This window comes from Sminthopsis crassicaudata, chromosome 4 (genome assembly GCF_048593235.1).
Source record: "Sminthopsis crassicaudata isolate SCR6 chromosome 4, ASM4859323v1, whole genome shotgun sequence".
NCBI classification, from domain to species: domain Eukaryota; kingdom Metazoa; phylum Chordata; class Mammalia; order Dasyuromorphia; family Dasyuridae; genus Sminthopsis; species Sminthopsis crassicaudata.
Genome location: NC_133620.1, coordinates 354,289,050 through 354,305,590, shown reverse-complemented (window position 1 = coordinate 354,305,590; position 16,541 = coordinate 354,289,050). Strand labels below are relative to the sequence as shown.

Sequence of the window (16,541 nt, the reverse complement as noted above, 5' to 3'; positions counted from 1 at the left end):
AGAAGATGGTTTGATTAGACTTGATCTGCTTGACCCCAAAGAGCAAATCTCAGAACAAAGGAGAAATGATATAGAGAAACAGATTTTATATTAATATAAGAAATGACTTCATAATTATTAGAACTTTCTGAAAGTGGAATAGGATATCTAGGAAGGGGGTAAATCTCCTCACTCAGTATAGGAGTTTTGACTTTTGTTTTCTTCTGAGTTTACATTTTGATCTTCCCCATCACCACAGTAACTTGCTGATGTCAGAATCTTTTTCTGCTGTCTGCCCATTTTCCAACCTTTTTCTTGACTTTTAACTCTACTAAAATGAAACCCTGCTACTAAAGTGGAGAGGGCACCATCCCAAGCTTTGGGTTTTTTGTGCAGCTGTTTTCAGAAATAATTCTTGCATGATGTGGGGAAGAGTGCATTTACTACTCTCCCATACTGTGCACTGGTCTGTGAGTGACCCCAAACATTCTTTTTCATCTGGAAACTTTGACCAGGGTTCCAGCTTCCCTGCAGTTGCAAGTTCAAATATATTAGTGTTCCTCCTCACTTTCACCCAGAATTGCAACCACATATGGGTAATGCCAGAGTCCTTGCTACTGCTGTGAGCAAAGGGACCCTGATCCCTTTACTGCTGCAGTCTCACCTGACACAAGCCCTCTCTCCTCCTCCTTACACCCCCAAGGCTTGCCTCTGAGGGCTGGATCCAATCTGCATTGTAGCTGCCTGCATTGGATTGCCTCCACTTCCACCCTGGTGCAACAGACCTTTCCTACTGACCTTCTAAGTTGTTTTGGGCAAGGAAATTGTTTTGCTCCTCCCTCATATGGGTTCTGCCACTCTAGAAGTTACTTTGAGGCATTATTTAAAGGTATTTGAAGGGACATGAGGAAGAGCAGGCAGGTCTCTCCCTTTTGTCCGCCATCTTGACTCCACTTCTTCCCCTTATCTCAAACAAAGGCTGGAGAGCCCTTCACTGACATTCTAGATGAGATTTCCTCACATCTATGAATCAGAATAGATGACTTATAAAAGTCCTAACTGGGTGAGGTCATCTGATTACCCCAATACCAGGGATCTCAATTGTACTTTACCTTTAACATAGATAATAGTATTATCTTGTCGTGGATGAACCCCCCCCCCCCCCTTTATGGAACACCCCAGCCACAAAAGTTAACCTCCTTTGTTTTTTCTCTTTTTTTAAAAATAGATTTTGTATGTTGAAGCTTCTTGGCAAGAAGAAGGGATTATCTCAGTGCCCACTATGCAAGAACAATATAACTAAAAGGTATAGAATTAACATGATGGTGGGAGGTGGGAAAACCCAACAACACAGGGGTTGTTCTTCAACAGCACAGTTAATTATCTTACCAATCCTAACCATCAGCAGAGCAAAGCTTTAGGAAAATGTTTTAATAGTGGAATGAGTTATTTCTAAAAGTGATTGGGAATTTTTATGAGTTCTGTTATGTTAACATCAGCCAATTTTCCTATAGAATGTTAGAAACATTAGAAGGAACCCTAGGGAACCACATCAACCCTTTCATTATGTTGACTTACTCTAAATCTAACAACAGACCTACTTTTCCTGATGTCCAGGAACGACAGAGCTTGTTCCAATCTCCCTATTTCCCTTTGTTTCTCTCACCCAAGTACAGAAGCTTTGAACCTGTCCTTTTAATCACTTTATTTTCAGGTCTTTCTTAAGCAACACTTTTCTTTGAAGATTTAATCTAGTAGTCCACATTACAGGATTTGAGAGAAATTATGGCACTGGCTTTGGATAGAGAAAGCAACGAACTCCCTGATAACCCTGATTTATACCAGAGTTCTTTGCCCATTACAGATTTGGAACACCCCCAGTTCAAGGAGTTTTACTGGTTTTGGCTGTACTCTATTCTTTGGAGATTTAAGTTATAAAAATAATGTGTGCTGTCCCTTAGTTTGTTCTAATGTGAATAATTTTTTAATTGTAGTGTAATGTCTGCAATAATTAGAAGAATTAATTCTCTGCCCCTTGAAGACAGTTTCTACCATTACTATGTCTGTTTTCCCCCCTTATATAATAGTTCAGTTGTTTATTTATTTATCTATTTATTTATTTTCTTCAAACATCTCTGAAACCATGGACAATGGTTTTCATTTTAAAAATCCATCAAATGCTTTTTCTTCAGAAGCCTACGAGAAAGTACAAGGTTTAAACAGCTTGTGGAAGGACTGCTGAAAACTATTCGTGCTTTTGAGCTTGACACGGGATTCCTTTGTAAGTGTTGGATGTCTACAAAGATGGTGCTCTTGTACTCAGAAACAGGGGCCATTATTTTCTGTGGCTGTATAAATTCATTTTAATTTCCTGTTTGTAATTTCTATATTAGCACTCCTACTAACTTTGTTATTGAAAGATTTATTGGTCTTAACTGTTGGGGAAAAAGACCCAATTATGATAATAATAATGCCATTGCTAGGAAGCAGGCTAAAGAAGAGATTTAAGGGAGAAGACTCAGTTCAGTTTCAGGATCCTAGTAGCCTAGTTCTGGAGAGAAGCAGAGATGGCATTCAATATGCCCAAGTGGAAGTACGTAGGTTTATATCCCAGTTCTAATTTGCTTTCTACAGAATCTTGAGCTACTTAATTTCTGTGCCTCAGTTTTTCTCATCTGAAAAATGAAAAAGGATAGCCTGACTCAAAGTCTGTGATCTTGATAGCAATTCACATTTCTTTAGTGTTCTCAGGCTTGCAAAGATCTTTCTTTACTATACATGTGAGGCAGGAAACAAGAGTAATATTATTCCCATTTTGCAGATGAGACAGTCTTAACAGGAAGTTGAATAATTTATCCAGAGTTACTTAGCTAGTGGATGTGAAGACCAGTCTTTCCTGCTTCCCCATGCAGTATTTTGAACTATACTGGCTAATTGTTTTTTAGGTTTTCTAGTAGGAGTGGACAGGTATAACTGGGTTTTTTAATTGTAGATAACTATATCTAGTCACTTTACCAATTTTTTCTTTCATGGTTTTCTATGATGTTATTTAACAGTTTCAAACAGTCAGGATTTTTCAAAGTGGGAGAAGAGAACTCCTGAGCCTCTAAAGAAAGAAGCCACTATCATTCAAAGTATGGGCTACAGAAACCGCACAAAAAGATTCAGAGCCAGTGAATCAGAAAACCCATCCTTGGTAAAGCCTTTTCTGTCCTTTTATTTGTCTTATGCTTTTATAACTTGGTGTGAGGTATTAAGAGAGAATATAAAAAGAGCTGATAAATTTAGTTACAAAGGCAAGACATACATATGTCAGAAATAAGTAGTAATGCAAAGTAGTACATGGTTAAATGTCCTAATAGTTATAGTTATTATAAACAGTAAATATTGCAGGATTTTTTTTTTTTTTTTTTTTTTAAGGAAATTGGGATTAAATGACTTAGGGTCATCTAGCTAGTAAGTGTCTGAAGCCAGATTTGACCTCAAGTCCTCCTGACTCTGGGGCCAATGTTCTATCTACTATACCACTTAACTGCCCTATGTGGTATAGGAATTTAAGGAAAAACGGTATCCAGCAAGAAAGCCCTAACTTTCCCAAGCAACTGCAAGATGAAAGAAAGGCTCTGGGCAGTCTCCAGTGAAGATGAAAGAGTTGTTGAAAGACAAATCTAGAGTCAGAAACACAGTGTTGTCCTCTTCAGTGCTTTTCTCAACCATTTGAGTAAAAGGGTAATCACATTCTTAGAAAGTTTATGAATGACACGAAACTGGGACAGAGGTAAATAATAGAAAATTTTCATTTAGATTTTTTAAAAACAACTGTCCAAATGTAGGAAAGGGGATGAGAGCTAAGCAGCAATTTGTGTAGGAGGAATTTTAAAAGTTCTGGACTGTTCTTTTGTTATGTCCTATACTATAATGTCTAGGTTCTAGAGTTAGATGTGTTCTTCTATACCTGTGATCCTTAAAGTATCTTTGACCATCCTTTGTAAAGTCAGTCAGTTAGCTTATATAGAATATATGTGATTTTTTTTTTAATGTTGTCTTTTGCTTTTTTTATGTCAAATTATCCTCCATTTTTTGTATTTCAGCTCTTTTACTTTTTTAGAGAGAATCTCTATTGCAGATTCAATTTTTTATTTACTAATTGTTTTTTCTTCTTAAATTGAGAATTCTAATTTCAGATTTATATTCAGTCTTTATTTCTTTTTATGGATTACATTACTGGATTCAATCTGAATCAGTAATGTGAAGTTACAACCCAAAAAGCTGACCCTAATTGTGTTTTTAATCCCAAAAGCTGACACAATCTTAATTTCAGTAATTTAGGGACTTGTGATTTCATCAGTATATTTCTTTCCTCCACCAGTGCAAAATGCAACTCTCTGAGAGTAGCCGAGACTGAATTTATTGGCCTGTACACGAATTCTTTCTAGTTTGATAGAACCCACCATATTTCATACTCTACTGTCATAAACTTTGAGAACGCAGAGTCATCCCCACACCATAAGGAGGAACTGAAGTAGATCTATTGTGATGATTCAGTCTTAAGCTGTATTAATAGTAAAATAAGGACAGGACTCAGAATGCAGGTCATAGTTCCACTCTCTTAAGATCTCCTTTAAAGTTTTGTGTCTACCTGCAGAGGCCTCATTTTAGGAGAAACATTGTGTCCAGAACTCTGATGATGAGAGATCTGATTATCTGAGGAAATCATGCAGTAATGATAAGTCAAAGCCAATGGGAATATTTACTTAGCCTGGAGAAAGAAAGCTTTGAGTGAGTGATGAGAGGCCATAGAAATGGTAGGTCTAGAGCTGGAAGCCATCCAGTCCAACCCTCTTGTTTTATAGAGGAAAAATGTGAGGTCTTGGGAAGTTAAGTGACTTGCTCAAGGTCACATATCTATTACATCTCAGAGGTGAGATTTAAGCTCCAAAGTCTCCTTCTTCCAAATGCCTATACTTTTTCCACTATACCATATTATGGAAGACAATAAAGTATTTGAAGGGCTGTCACATGGAAAACAGGACTAGCTTTTTTGTTTGGCCCCAGAAGGAAAAATGAAAAGAAGCAGCTACAAAGCACTAAATTTTAGCTTAATTTTTTTGGATTTGTGATTTGTAGGTTTGGGGGTAGGAAGGAGGACAGAGAACAATTTCTTAAATAGCCCAGAGGGTTATTTTTGAAGGTAGCCAAAGTTTCTGTCACTTGGGTATTTATTGCAAGTGGAGATTAGGTAGCCATTCAGACATTTTATAGAAAGTATCATCACTCACATAGGAGCCAGGCTAGACATGTGAGATCCCTTTCAACCCTAACTTCTTGAGCCTTTCCCCTGTGTTGATACTTTACTTGTTTTATAGCTAATTTTAAAAAACCCAGGATTCTCTTAACTGGTTTAAAAGATAAATTCTATTTCAATTCACCAGCCATGAATTAGAACATTCTTATTTTCAAACTTTCTTGTGAAAATGATGAAATTAGGAGAACTTAAAAATAAATCTGTATCAAATATAACAATGGGCAATAGCAATTTTTCGGTGAGTGCAGAAAGATTGAAAATCAAGAAAAGAAAAAAAATGGATAAAAATAGTATTAGAATCTTTCAAGTATTTTTTGCTTAATCTTTGATGCTCAGACCAATAAAAAGTTTTTCTAGGCAACTATCCTTTCAATATCTATTAGATGCTGAACACAATAGAGGAGATTCGAAAATAAGTTGGGTATGATCTCTGTCTTTATAGATCTTTTGGTTTAATAATTCTTTAATTCTTTGCACAATCATAGAACATAGAAAAGAAATTATCAGTACTAATTGAATTATATCACTGGGGTCTTGGAAGATTAGAAAACTGAATGAATCCAGATTCTATTTTCTGTATTACTTCAAAATACTGGCTATAAAATAGCTGGTTGAATTTTAACTAATTAATTATAAACAGGCAGTTCTGAGAATTTTCTACATGTTTCTTTTCTGATATAGTACAAAAAATCAGCCAGTAATAGAGAGTTTATGACATAGATCAAAGAGGTAATTTTTTTTTTACCTTTGAGTAAGTAGATAACTATTCTTTTGTCAGGAGGCCAGTCTTGGTGTCCAGCTCTTTGACCTTGGCATCAGAAAAGGTTCGCTGAGAAGAAAACAAAAGAAATGCATAAAAAGTAATGCTGTCTACATTGAATTAGGTAATGATCCTCTCAGGCAAGTTATATGTAGCATTTTAGAATTGAAAATAGGAAAGAAAATGTTTTGACTTAAGCCATTGACATTTTATATGTAACTAAGGACTTTCAAAAGAAAAAATACAATAATTGATCAATAGTTTATTTTTCCAAATACATAGAAAAATGGTTTTCCCCATTCATTTTTGTAAGATTTTGTGTTCCAAGTTTTTTCTTCTGCCCTCCCTTATATTCCCCTTCCCAAAACAGCAGACAAATCTGATATTGGTTATATATATATATACACACAATCTTTTTAGACATGTTTCCATATTTGTCATACTGTGCAAGAAAAATCAGACCAGGGGAAAAAACACACAAAAAAAAAAGCTCTTTTTTTTTTTTTTTTTTTTTTTTTTTTTTAAGGTATAAATATTATACTTTGATCCAATCTCTATAATTCTCTCTTTGAATGGGGATGGCATTTTCTCTCCCAAGTCTATTGGAATTGTCTTGAATAACTGTATTGCGGAGAAGAGCAATTGATCATCACATAATTTTGCTATTACTGTATACAGTCCTGGTTCTTCTCATTTCACTTAGCATCAGTTCATGTAAGGCTTTCTAGGCTTTTCTGAAATCACCTTGCTCATCATTTCTTATAGAATAATAATATTCTATAACATTCCTATATCACGACTTATTCAGTCATTCTCCAACTAATGGGCATCCATTCAATTTCCAGTTCTTTGCCACCACAAAAAAGGCTGCTACAAACATTTTTGCATATGTGGGTCCTTTTCCTTTTTTTATGATTTCTTTGGGATATAGACCTAAAAGTGACACTGTTAGATCAAAGTTTATACACATTGGTCAATAATTTTAAAGCTTGAAATATATCATGTGTGGTATGACTACTAAGCTAAGCAGAATCTGTCATTTGAATTCAGTGACATTAATATAGTATCTATTATATAGGAATTATATACAAATACTATAAGAAGAGAGAGATAAATAAAGAAGTTTCTACCTTGAGGGCTAAGGGAATGATGGAGCTAGAAATAGTCATTTATTTATTCCTTACATGAATTGAGATGTGACTAGGAAGCATAGGACTAATGGGAGCCAGGAACAAAAAGGAAAATGTTGGAAAGCTTGATGGCATAAAGCTTAGTGTACAGTCTGTTAAGTGGCTTTATCTTCAAATGAGATATTATTTATAAAGTGCTAAGCGTAGTGCCTAGCATAGTGCAGGCGCTTCATAAATGCTTATTCCCTTCCTCTTTTTAGAATGGAGGGTTGAAAATGATATTGTTTTATAAACACCTTATTCACCTCAACTAGAAAACTTTCTAACTTATATTTTGGGGTGTCGGGGGGATTTTTTAGGATCTGATTCTTCTGAAGATGGTGTAAAAAACGCTGTCTGTAACAGGTAAGTTGAAGATCAATCAACAATCATTTTTAAAGCACCTACCAAGTACTAGGTTCAGGGAATATAAATACAAGAGAAAAACCTTTCTGTATATTACCTGATCTGTACGTGAAGTTAATAATTTCATTTGATCCTCATATATCAACCCTGTATGGGGTGCAGATATTCTTATGGTCCCTATAAGGAGAAGGGCTGGAAGCAGCCACTTAGTTTATGCTGCATCACATAGCAACAGAGGACATATAAAGGATTCAAATCTAGGGCTTCTTGACTCCAAGTCCAAGGCTTTTACCTGCTGTACTGTTCTTGTCATGTGCACGAGAGAGTAGGTGGAAAGGTTTCATATTAAGAGAGTGTTGATGCTCAGAGTTTCCATAGATTAGAATCGGGTCTTGAAGTGACATTCAGAGGCATGTAAGCCAGTCCTCTCGTTTCACAAACAGCCTAAATCCAGCTACTCTGATTCTAAATATCAGGCATTGGGCCTAAAAGACTTGATAGAACTTGCATCTTTTTTTTTGTTTGTTTGTTTTATTATTATCTTTTATAAGAATCTTGATTTAGCCCTGGATTTCTAAGAAGGGATATAGCTGAGAGACATTTTTGTTTTCTAGCCAAGAAATAGGAGCAGCATGAGTTGGGATGATACTGGTATAACTGGAAATGTAGCTGAACCCAATGCAAGTTTTGTGAGCTGCTGAGCATTTAGGGTAACCCCGTTTTCATGTTATATCCCTTCCTCTCTCCTCAAAAAAGGAACTCATACCCAGCGTTCATCTGTTGTCATAAATTATAATGTTAACCAAGTAGTCACAAGCTATTAGAGAGAACATGGCACAGGTGAAGTCCTGCCTCACTATGTCAGATAATGGCATCACTGAGAATCTTGATATAATCAGTACTTATAACAAAAAACAAACAAAAAAAAAACCCAAAAGTTTGTGAGACATGGGTTGCAACTAGATTTATACAAAGGAAAAGCATGTGCACATGGGAATTCCTTATATCCAGGAACCTGGCAGTTCAGGAAAATCTTTGGGTATTGAAGTTACCAAGAAAAGTGGAAAAGGATTATTCTCCTCCAGAGGGGGAGGATAAAGATCAGTGATTCTCAAACTTTTAAAATGGGGGGCCAATTCACTGTCCCTCAGACTGTTGGAGGGCCAGAACTATAGTAAAAACAAAAACTCACACTCTGTTTCCGCCCCTTAGCCCATTTGCTATAACCTCGTGGGCTGTAGTTTGAGAACCCTGATAAAGATGGGCAAAAGCCTCATTCTTTTCCCTGGAAACTGCTAAACCATGAAGATAGGATGGAAATTTGGCAATTCAAGAAGACAAGTTCAGGGGACCCATTAGCAGTACTTAATAGCTTATCCATTTTTCCTGAGTTTTTAGGACTGAGAACTAACAAGAACAAAACAATAAAGAGGTAACTTGTATCCCACTGGAATGTTTCTGGATGCTTTATGGTTGTTGTAAGCTTTATATCTTGGACAAACTCTTCTGTGGATTGAATATTCAGCCTTCTTGGGAGGGACTCTGCCCTTCTCTGAATGATGAGAATGAGATATTTACATTATCATTTCTGAGTAGTTTGTTAGGATTTGCATAATCTCAAATTATAGCCTGTTTTTACCACTTTGTCCTTTGAGACCTTCAGCATTTGACCTTCTAATAAGAAGAAATGGGCAGCAATAATAGTGTAACTAGAAAAAAAGCATTCGATTGGGATTCAGAGTATGTGTAGCTTCCCCTAGGTATGGTGCAAAATATGTATAATACAAGATCTGTAGTCAGGAAGAGCTAAGTTCAAATTCAACCTTAGGTACTAGTTAAGTATGACTCTGGCCAAGTCACTTAACTTTTGTTTGCCTCAGTTTGCTCAACTGTGAAATGAAGATAATAGCATCTACTTCCCATAATTGTTGTGAGGATTAAATGAGGTAATTGTAAAAACTTAGCTTTAAAATGGGCACATAGTAGGTAAGCACTATATAAATGTTAGCTATTGTCATTATTACTAATTTCCTTAATTCAAATGTTATCTACTCATTACCTAGATGAAATCACTTAGCTTCTTTGTACACTTAGCTTTCTTTATATATAAAAGGAGGGGACTCTACTAAATTATTTGTAAGACTCCTTTAAATTATCCTAGAAGACCTAGTTTAGCACTTTTGCTCACTTTTAGTTCTATGAAAACATGAATCTTTTTTCATAAGAGGCTCTTTTTTCCTATAGTGTGAAAGACCAAGAATTGTGCCAAACACCACCACAAGGAACCAGGTCTAAAGTCAGAGTAAAGCCCAGGGGAAAAGGTAATAATGGTATTTCCTTATATTTCCAGACTTGTTGAGTGCAGAAGAAAGTAAGGGTAGATACGATATTGCCAAATATCTCTGAAGAGCAACAGAGACTTTTTATAATCCATAGCATCTTTTGCCTTGTACAGAATAGTTGTCTCATATTCTTATTGAAGTGGATATCTTCAACATAAAGAAGATCCAATTTAGTTATAGTTGATCAATGATGGAAAGAAACAGTTACACCCAGAGAAGGAACGCTGGGAACTGAGTGTAAACTGTTTCCACTATTGTATTTCTACACAGGTTACTTATACCTTCGGAATCCAATATCGTATCTACCCTGAGGTTCTGACTTGATTTTTATAACACTTCAGGCCTGATCAGAGTTCATAACCTAGCAGCAGCATTCTCTGGCAAGTTAAGATAGATAAATAAAGCATTTTACAGGACAAGAAGCAATAGAGAAACAGGGGGATTAGCCAAAGGAGAAAAGAGTATTTGTAATGTACCTAGCAAGATTTATTATCAGAATAAGAAAACATTCCCTGTTCAAGGGGAGGTGACCAAATACTTTTGTAATTGTAAAAAAAAAAGTGCTTTTAGACAAATCTGCAAGTTCAAGGTATAACTATTTAAGCAAGATTGCAGTTATCTCTTATCCAAGGACAAAGTGGTTATTAAAATAGTTCATGAGACTATCAGCTTCACTGTGCCCTTGCATCATTTGGTATATTTTCCTTACTTTCCATTCAGAGTTTTATCAATCAGTTGGGGAATTTCTACATCATTAGTTTATTGAGATGTCACGAAATAATTGTAATTCTTTTTTTTTTTTTTTCCTAGTGGTACAAATCTGATGCCTATTTTCCATACTCCTTTCTCCATCTTTTTTTTTTTTTTTTTTTTTTTTTTTTTAAGGTTATACATGTACATTCATTTTTAAAAATATTTCTATGAGTCAAGCTGGGAGAGAAAAAACAAGACAAAAGGAGAAAATCATGGGGCGGGGCAGGGGGGGATGACGAAAATAGTGAATGTTGATCCACATTCAATCTTTTTTGGACACAAATGGCATTTTCCATCCAAAGTTTTATTAGAATTGTCTAGGATCACTGAATTGCTGTCACAGTTAATCACAGTCTTGTTGATGCATGTACAATGTTCTCTTGGTTCTTCTTGTTTCGCTCAATATCAGGTCATTTAAATCTTTTCAGGCTTTTCTAAAATCAGCTTGTTCATCATTTTTTTAATAGAACAATAATTCTTTACTTTAATATACCACAACTTATTCAGCTATTCTCTAATTGATGACCTACTCATTTTCCAAATCTTTGCCATTACAAAAAGAGTTGCTACAAATACTTTTACACAAGTAGATCCTTTTCTTTCTTTTATGATTTCTTTGGGATATGGAACCAGTAATAGCACTGCTGGGTCAAAGATTATGCATAGTTTTATAGCCCTTTGGGCATAGTTCCAAATTAACTCTTCAGAATGGTTGGATCATTTCATAAGTCCATCAACAATGCATTAGTGTCCCAGTTTTCCCACATCCCCTCCAATATTCATCATTATCTTTTCCTGTCATCTTAGCCAGTCTGATAGATATGAGGTAGTACCTCAGGGTTATTTTAATTTGCATTTCTCTAATAATAGTGATTTAGAGCATTTTTTCATATGACTATAGATATCTTTAATTTATTCATCTGAAAATTGTTCATATTCTTTGACCATTTTATCAATTGGGGAATGACTTATATTCTCATAAACTTGACTCCATTTTCTATATATTTTAGAAATGAGGCCTTTGTCAAAAATACTGTTAAAAAAAAAAATTTCCCTAGCTTTCTCTTTCCCTTAAAAGGGCTGCATTGGTTTTGTCTGTGCAAAGACTTTTTAATTAAATATAATAAAAATTACCTATTTTGCGTTTTATAATATTTTCTAGTTTTTCTTTGGCCAGAATTACTTCCTTCTCCAAATATTTGGAGAGTAAACTATCCCTTCCTCTAATTTGTTTATAGTATCACCCTTTATACCTAAATCAGATACTCATTTTGACCTTATTTTAGTATGGGATATGAGATGGAACCAGTCTTTGCCAAGTTTTTCATATTATTTTCCAGTTTTCCCAGAATTTTTGTATTTCTTATCCCAGAAGCTAGAGTTTGGGTTTATCAAGCACTAGATTACTATAGTCATTGACTATTGTGTCATGTGTATCTAATTTATTCCATTGATCCACCACTCTATTTCTTAGCCAGTACTATATGGTTTTGATTATTGTTGTATTATAATAGATTTTTAGGTCTGTTACTGCTAGGCCATCATCCTTTACATTTTTTTCCCCTTCTTCATTGATTCCCTTGATGTTCTTGACCTTTTCTTTTCTCAGATAAATTTTGTTATTATTTTTTCTAGCTTTATGAAATAATTTTTGGCAGTTTGATTGGTATAGCACTCAATAGGTAGACTAATTTAGGTAGAATTGTTATTTTTGTTATATTAGCTCAGCCTATCCACTAGCAATTGACATTTTTTCCAGTTGTTTAAACCTGTCTTTATTTGTGTGAAAGTGTTTTTTAATTGTGTTCATATAGTTCCTGAGGTTATCTTGGCAGATAAATAGCCAAACATTTTATTTTGTCTAAGGTTATTTTAAATGGAATTTCTCTTTCTATCTCTTGCTGTTGGGCTTTGTTGGTAATATATAGAAATGTTGGTTTTTATATCCTGAAACTTTCAAAAGTTGTTAATTGTTTTAAGTAGTTTTTTGGGTAATTCATTAGGATTCTCTTACATTATACCATTATGTCATCTGCAAAGAGTGATAGTTTTATCTATAAGTTGTCTATAATTTCTTTTTCATTTCATATTGCTAAAACAACATTTCTAGTACAGTATTGAATAATAGTAGTGATAATGGGCATCCTTGTTTCACTTCTAATCTTATTGGGAATGCCTTCAACCTTTCCCCTATTACAGAATAATACTTGCTGATGGTTTTAGATGCTGCTTATCATTTTAAGGAAACTTCATTTGTTCCTATTATTTCTAAGGTTTTTCATAAGAATGCATGCTATATTTTGTCAAAAGCTTTTTCTTCATTTATTGATATTGCCGTATGCTTCATGTTAATTTTGTTATTGATATGGTCAATTATGTCAGTAGTTTGCCTTATATGATTGAATCAATTCTGCATTCCTGGTCATAGTGTATTATCTTGCTGAAAAATTATTGTAATCTCTTTGCTAATATTTCACTTAAAATTTTTACATCAATATTCATTAGGATGATTGGGCTATAATTTTCTTTCTCTATTTTGGTTCTTCCTGGTTTAGGGTTAGCAGCATCATATTTGTATCAGGTCTCTTTGGAGAAATTTGGCAGTTCTCTTTGCCTATTTTTCCAAATAGTTTATGCAGTATTGGAATTAATTTTTCTTTAAATGCTTGGTAGAATTCACTTCTAAATCCATCTGGGCCTGAAAATTTTTTTCTTAGGAAGTTCATTCATGACTCGTTCAATTTATGCTTCCAAAATGGAGGGGTTTTTAAAATATTTTATTTCTTCTGTTAAACTGGGCAATTTCTATTTCTGTAAATGTTCATCCATTTCATTTAGATTGTTAGATTTGTTAGCATACAGTTGGGCAAAATAGCTCCTAATTATTGCTTTAATTTATTTTTCATGCTTCAATTTTGATGCTGGCAATTTCTTTTTTTTTTCCCCTCTAATCAAATCAACCAAAGGTTTATCTATTTTGTTGGGGGGGGTTTCTATAAAACTAACTCTTTTTCATTTTTTAATAATAGTTTTTTTTTTATTTTTCAAAATACATGCAAAAATAGTTTTCAACATTCACCCTTGAAAAATCTTATGCTCCAAATTTTTCTCCCTTTCCCCTAAACAGCAAGTAATCCAATATAAGTTAAACATGCAATACTTCTAAACATATTTTCACATTTATCATGCTACACAAGAAAAATTAGATCAGGAAGTAAAGAAAAGGGGAGAGGAAAAAAAGAAAGTATACAACAACAAAAAATGAAAATCCTATGTGGTAATCCACATTCAGTTCCCATATTCCTCTCTCTGGATTCAGATGGCTCTCTCCATCACAAGTCTATTGGAACTTTGTTGAAAAAGAGCTAAGTCCATCAGAATTGATCATTGTACTAATCTTGTTGCTGTGTACAATGTTCTTTTGGTTCTGCTCATTTCACTTAGCATCAGTTCATGTACATTCTCTTCCGACTTCTCTGAAATCAACCTCTTGATTGTTTCTTAAAGAACAATAATATTCCATAGCATTCGCATACCATAACTTATTCAACTATTCCCCAACTGGTGGGCATCCACTAAGTTTCTAAGTTCCTTGCCACTACAAAAAAGGCTGCTACATTTTTGTACATGTGGGTCCCTTTCCCTCCTTTAAGATTTCTTTGGAATACAAGCCCAATAGTGACACTGCTGGATCAAAGGATATGCACAGTTTTATAGTCCTTTGGGCATAGTTTCAAATTGCTCTTCAGAATGCTTTGATCAGTTCATAATTCCACAAACAATGTATTAGTGTCCTAGTAACTAACTCTTGGTTTTATTAGTTCAATAGTTTTCTTTCAATTTTATTAATCTCTCCTTTAATTTTCAGAATTTCTAATTTAGTATTTAATTAGGGGTTTTTAATTTGTTTTACTTTTTTTTTTTTTGACTTGAGGCAATTGGGGTTAAGTGACTTGCCCAGGGTCACACAATTAGGAAGTGGTAAGTGTAGGAGGCCAGATTTGAATTCAGGTCCTCCTGACTTCAGGGCTAATACTCTATCCACTGTGCCACCTAACTGCCCCTCTTCTACCCTTTTTAATTATATGCCCAATTAATTGCTCTCCTTTTTCTCTATTTTATTTATGTTAATATTTAGAAATATAAAATTTCCCCTAAGAACTACTTTGTTTTGTTATGTTGTGTCTCATTATTGTCATTCTTAGATAAAATTATTGAGTGTTTTTATGATTTCTTGTTTGAACTACTCATTCTTTAGAATTATTTTGTTTAATTTCCAGTTGGTTTTTAGTCTATCTTTCCCTGGCACATTATCGAATGTAATTTTTATTGCATTGTGATCTGAAAAGAATGTTACTTCTGTCTTTCCATGTCCTCATACATGGTTACTTTTTTTCTTTTCTTTTTAAAAAATTTTTATTATAGCTTTTTATTTACAAGATATATGCATGGGTGATTTTTCAGCATTGACCCTTGTAAAATCTTCTGTTCCAACTTTTCCCTTCCTTCCCCCCACCTCTTCCCCTAGATGGCAGGTAGATTAATACATGTTTAAAATGTTAAAGTATATGTTAAACACGATATAATACATGGTCAGTTTTTGTGTAGATGCCATGCACCACTGAGAAGAAGGTATATTCTTTCCTGTCCCCATTCTGTTTTCTCCAGCAGTCTATTATACTAAGTTTTATTTTCTTTTTAATTAAAGCTTTTTAATTTTCAAAAAATATGCATGGATCATTTTTCAACATTAACCCTTAAAAAAACTTTGGAATTCCAATTTTCCCTCCTTTCCCCTCACTCCCATCCCTAGATAGCAGGTAATCCAATATATGTTAAACATGATAAAAATGTGTCAAATTCAATTTATGTATACATGTTTATACAATTATCTTGCTGCACAAGAAAAATCAAATCAAAAAGAAAAAAATGAGAAAGAAAATAAAATGCAAGCAGATACCAACAAAAAGTGAAAATGCTATGTTGTGATCCACACTCAGTCCCCACATCCTCTCTCTGGGTGCAAATGGCTCTCTTCATCACAAGGTCAATGAAATTGGCCTGAATCACCTCATTGTTGAAAAGAGCTATGTCCATCACAGTTGATCATCACATAATCTTATTGCTTTGTATGATGAGCTCCTGGTTCTGCTCATTTCATTTAGCATCAGTTCATGTAAGTCTCTCCAGGCCTCTCTGAAATCACCCTGCTGGTCATTTCATACAGAACAATAATATTCCATAGCATTCATATACTATAAGTTATTTAGCCATGTCCCAGTTGATGGGCATCCTTTTAGTTTCCAATTTCTAGCCACTACAAAAAGGGCTGCTACAAACATTTTTGCACATGTGGGTCCCTTTTTCTCCTTTAAGATCTCTTTGGAGAGGAACAGAGGATAATCTTACTTCTCAGACTTGTGGAGGAGGAAGGAATTTATGACCAGAGGAGAACTAGAGATCATTATTGATCACAAAATAGAAGATTTTGATTACATCAAACTAAAAAGTTTCTGTACAAATAATACTAATGCAAACAAGATTAGAAGGGAAGTAACAAATTGGGAAAATATTTTTAAAAACAAAGGTTCTGACAAAGGTCTCATTTCCAAAATATATAGAGAACTGACCCTAATTTATAGGAAACCAAACCATTCTCCAATTGATAAATGGTCAAGGGATATGAACAGACAATTTTCAGAGGAAGAAATTGAAACTATATCCACTCACATGAAAGAGTGTTCCAAATCACTATTGATCAGAGAAATGCAAATTAAGACAACTCTGAGATACCACTACACACCTGTCAGATTGGCTAAGATGACAGGAACAAATAATGATGAATGTTGGAGGGGATGTGGGGAAAC

The 16,541-nt window shown here is 34.4% G+C and overlaps 1 protein-coding gene across 4 annotated transcripts in view; it reads left to right on the top strand.

The window, feature by feature from the left end:
- The window catches only part of BRCA1 (BRCA1 DNA repair associated), a 74,642-nt gene that overhangs the window by 9,655 nt on the left and 48,446 nt on the right, over positions 1 to 16,541 (top strand). For 3 of the 4 annotated variants that reach the window (XM_074261662.1, XM_074261665.1, XM_074261663.1), the window contains exons 4-9: positions 1,208 to 1,285; positions 2,172 to 2,260; positions 3,036 to 3,175; positions 6,063 to 6,168; positions 7,534 to 7,579; positions 9,824 to 9,900. In XM_074261662.1, the coding sequence (XP_074117763.1) occupies positions 1,208 to 1,285; positions 2,172 to 2,260; positions 3,036 to 3,175; positions 6,063 to 6,168; positions 7,534 to 7,579; positions 9,824 to 9,900 (536 nt within the window). The remainder of the gene's footprint in view (positions 1 to 1,207; positions 1,286 to 2,171; positions 2,261 to 3,035; positions 3,176 to 6,062; positions 6,169 to 7,533; positions 7,580 to 9,823; positions 9,901 to 16,541) is intronic. The other variant, XM_074261664.1, reaches the window with a different exon arrangement.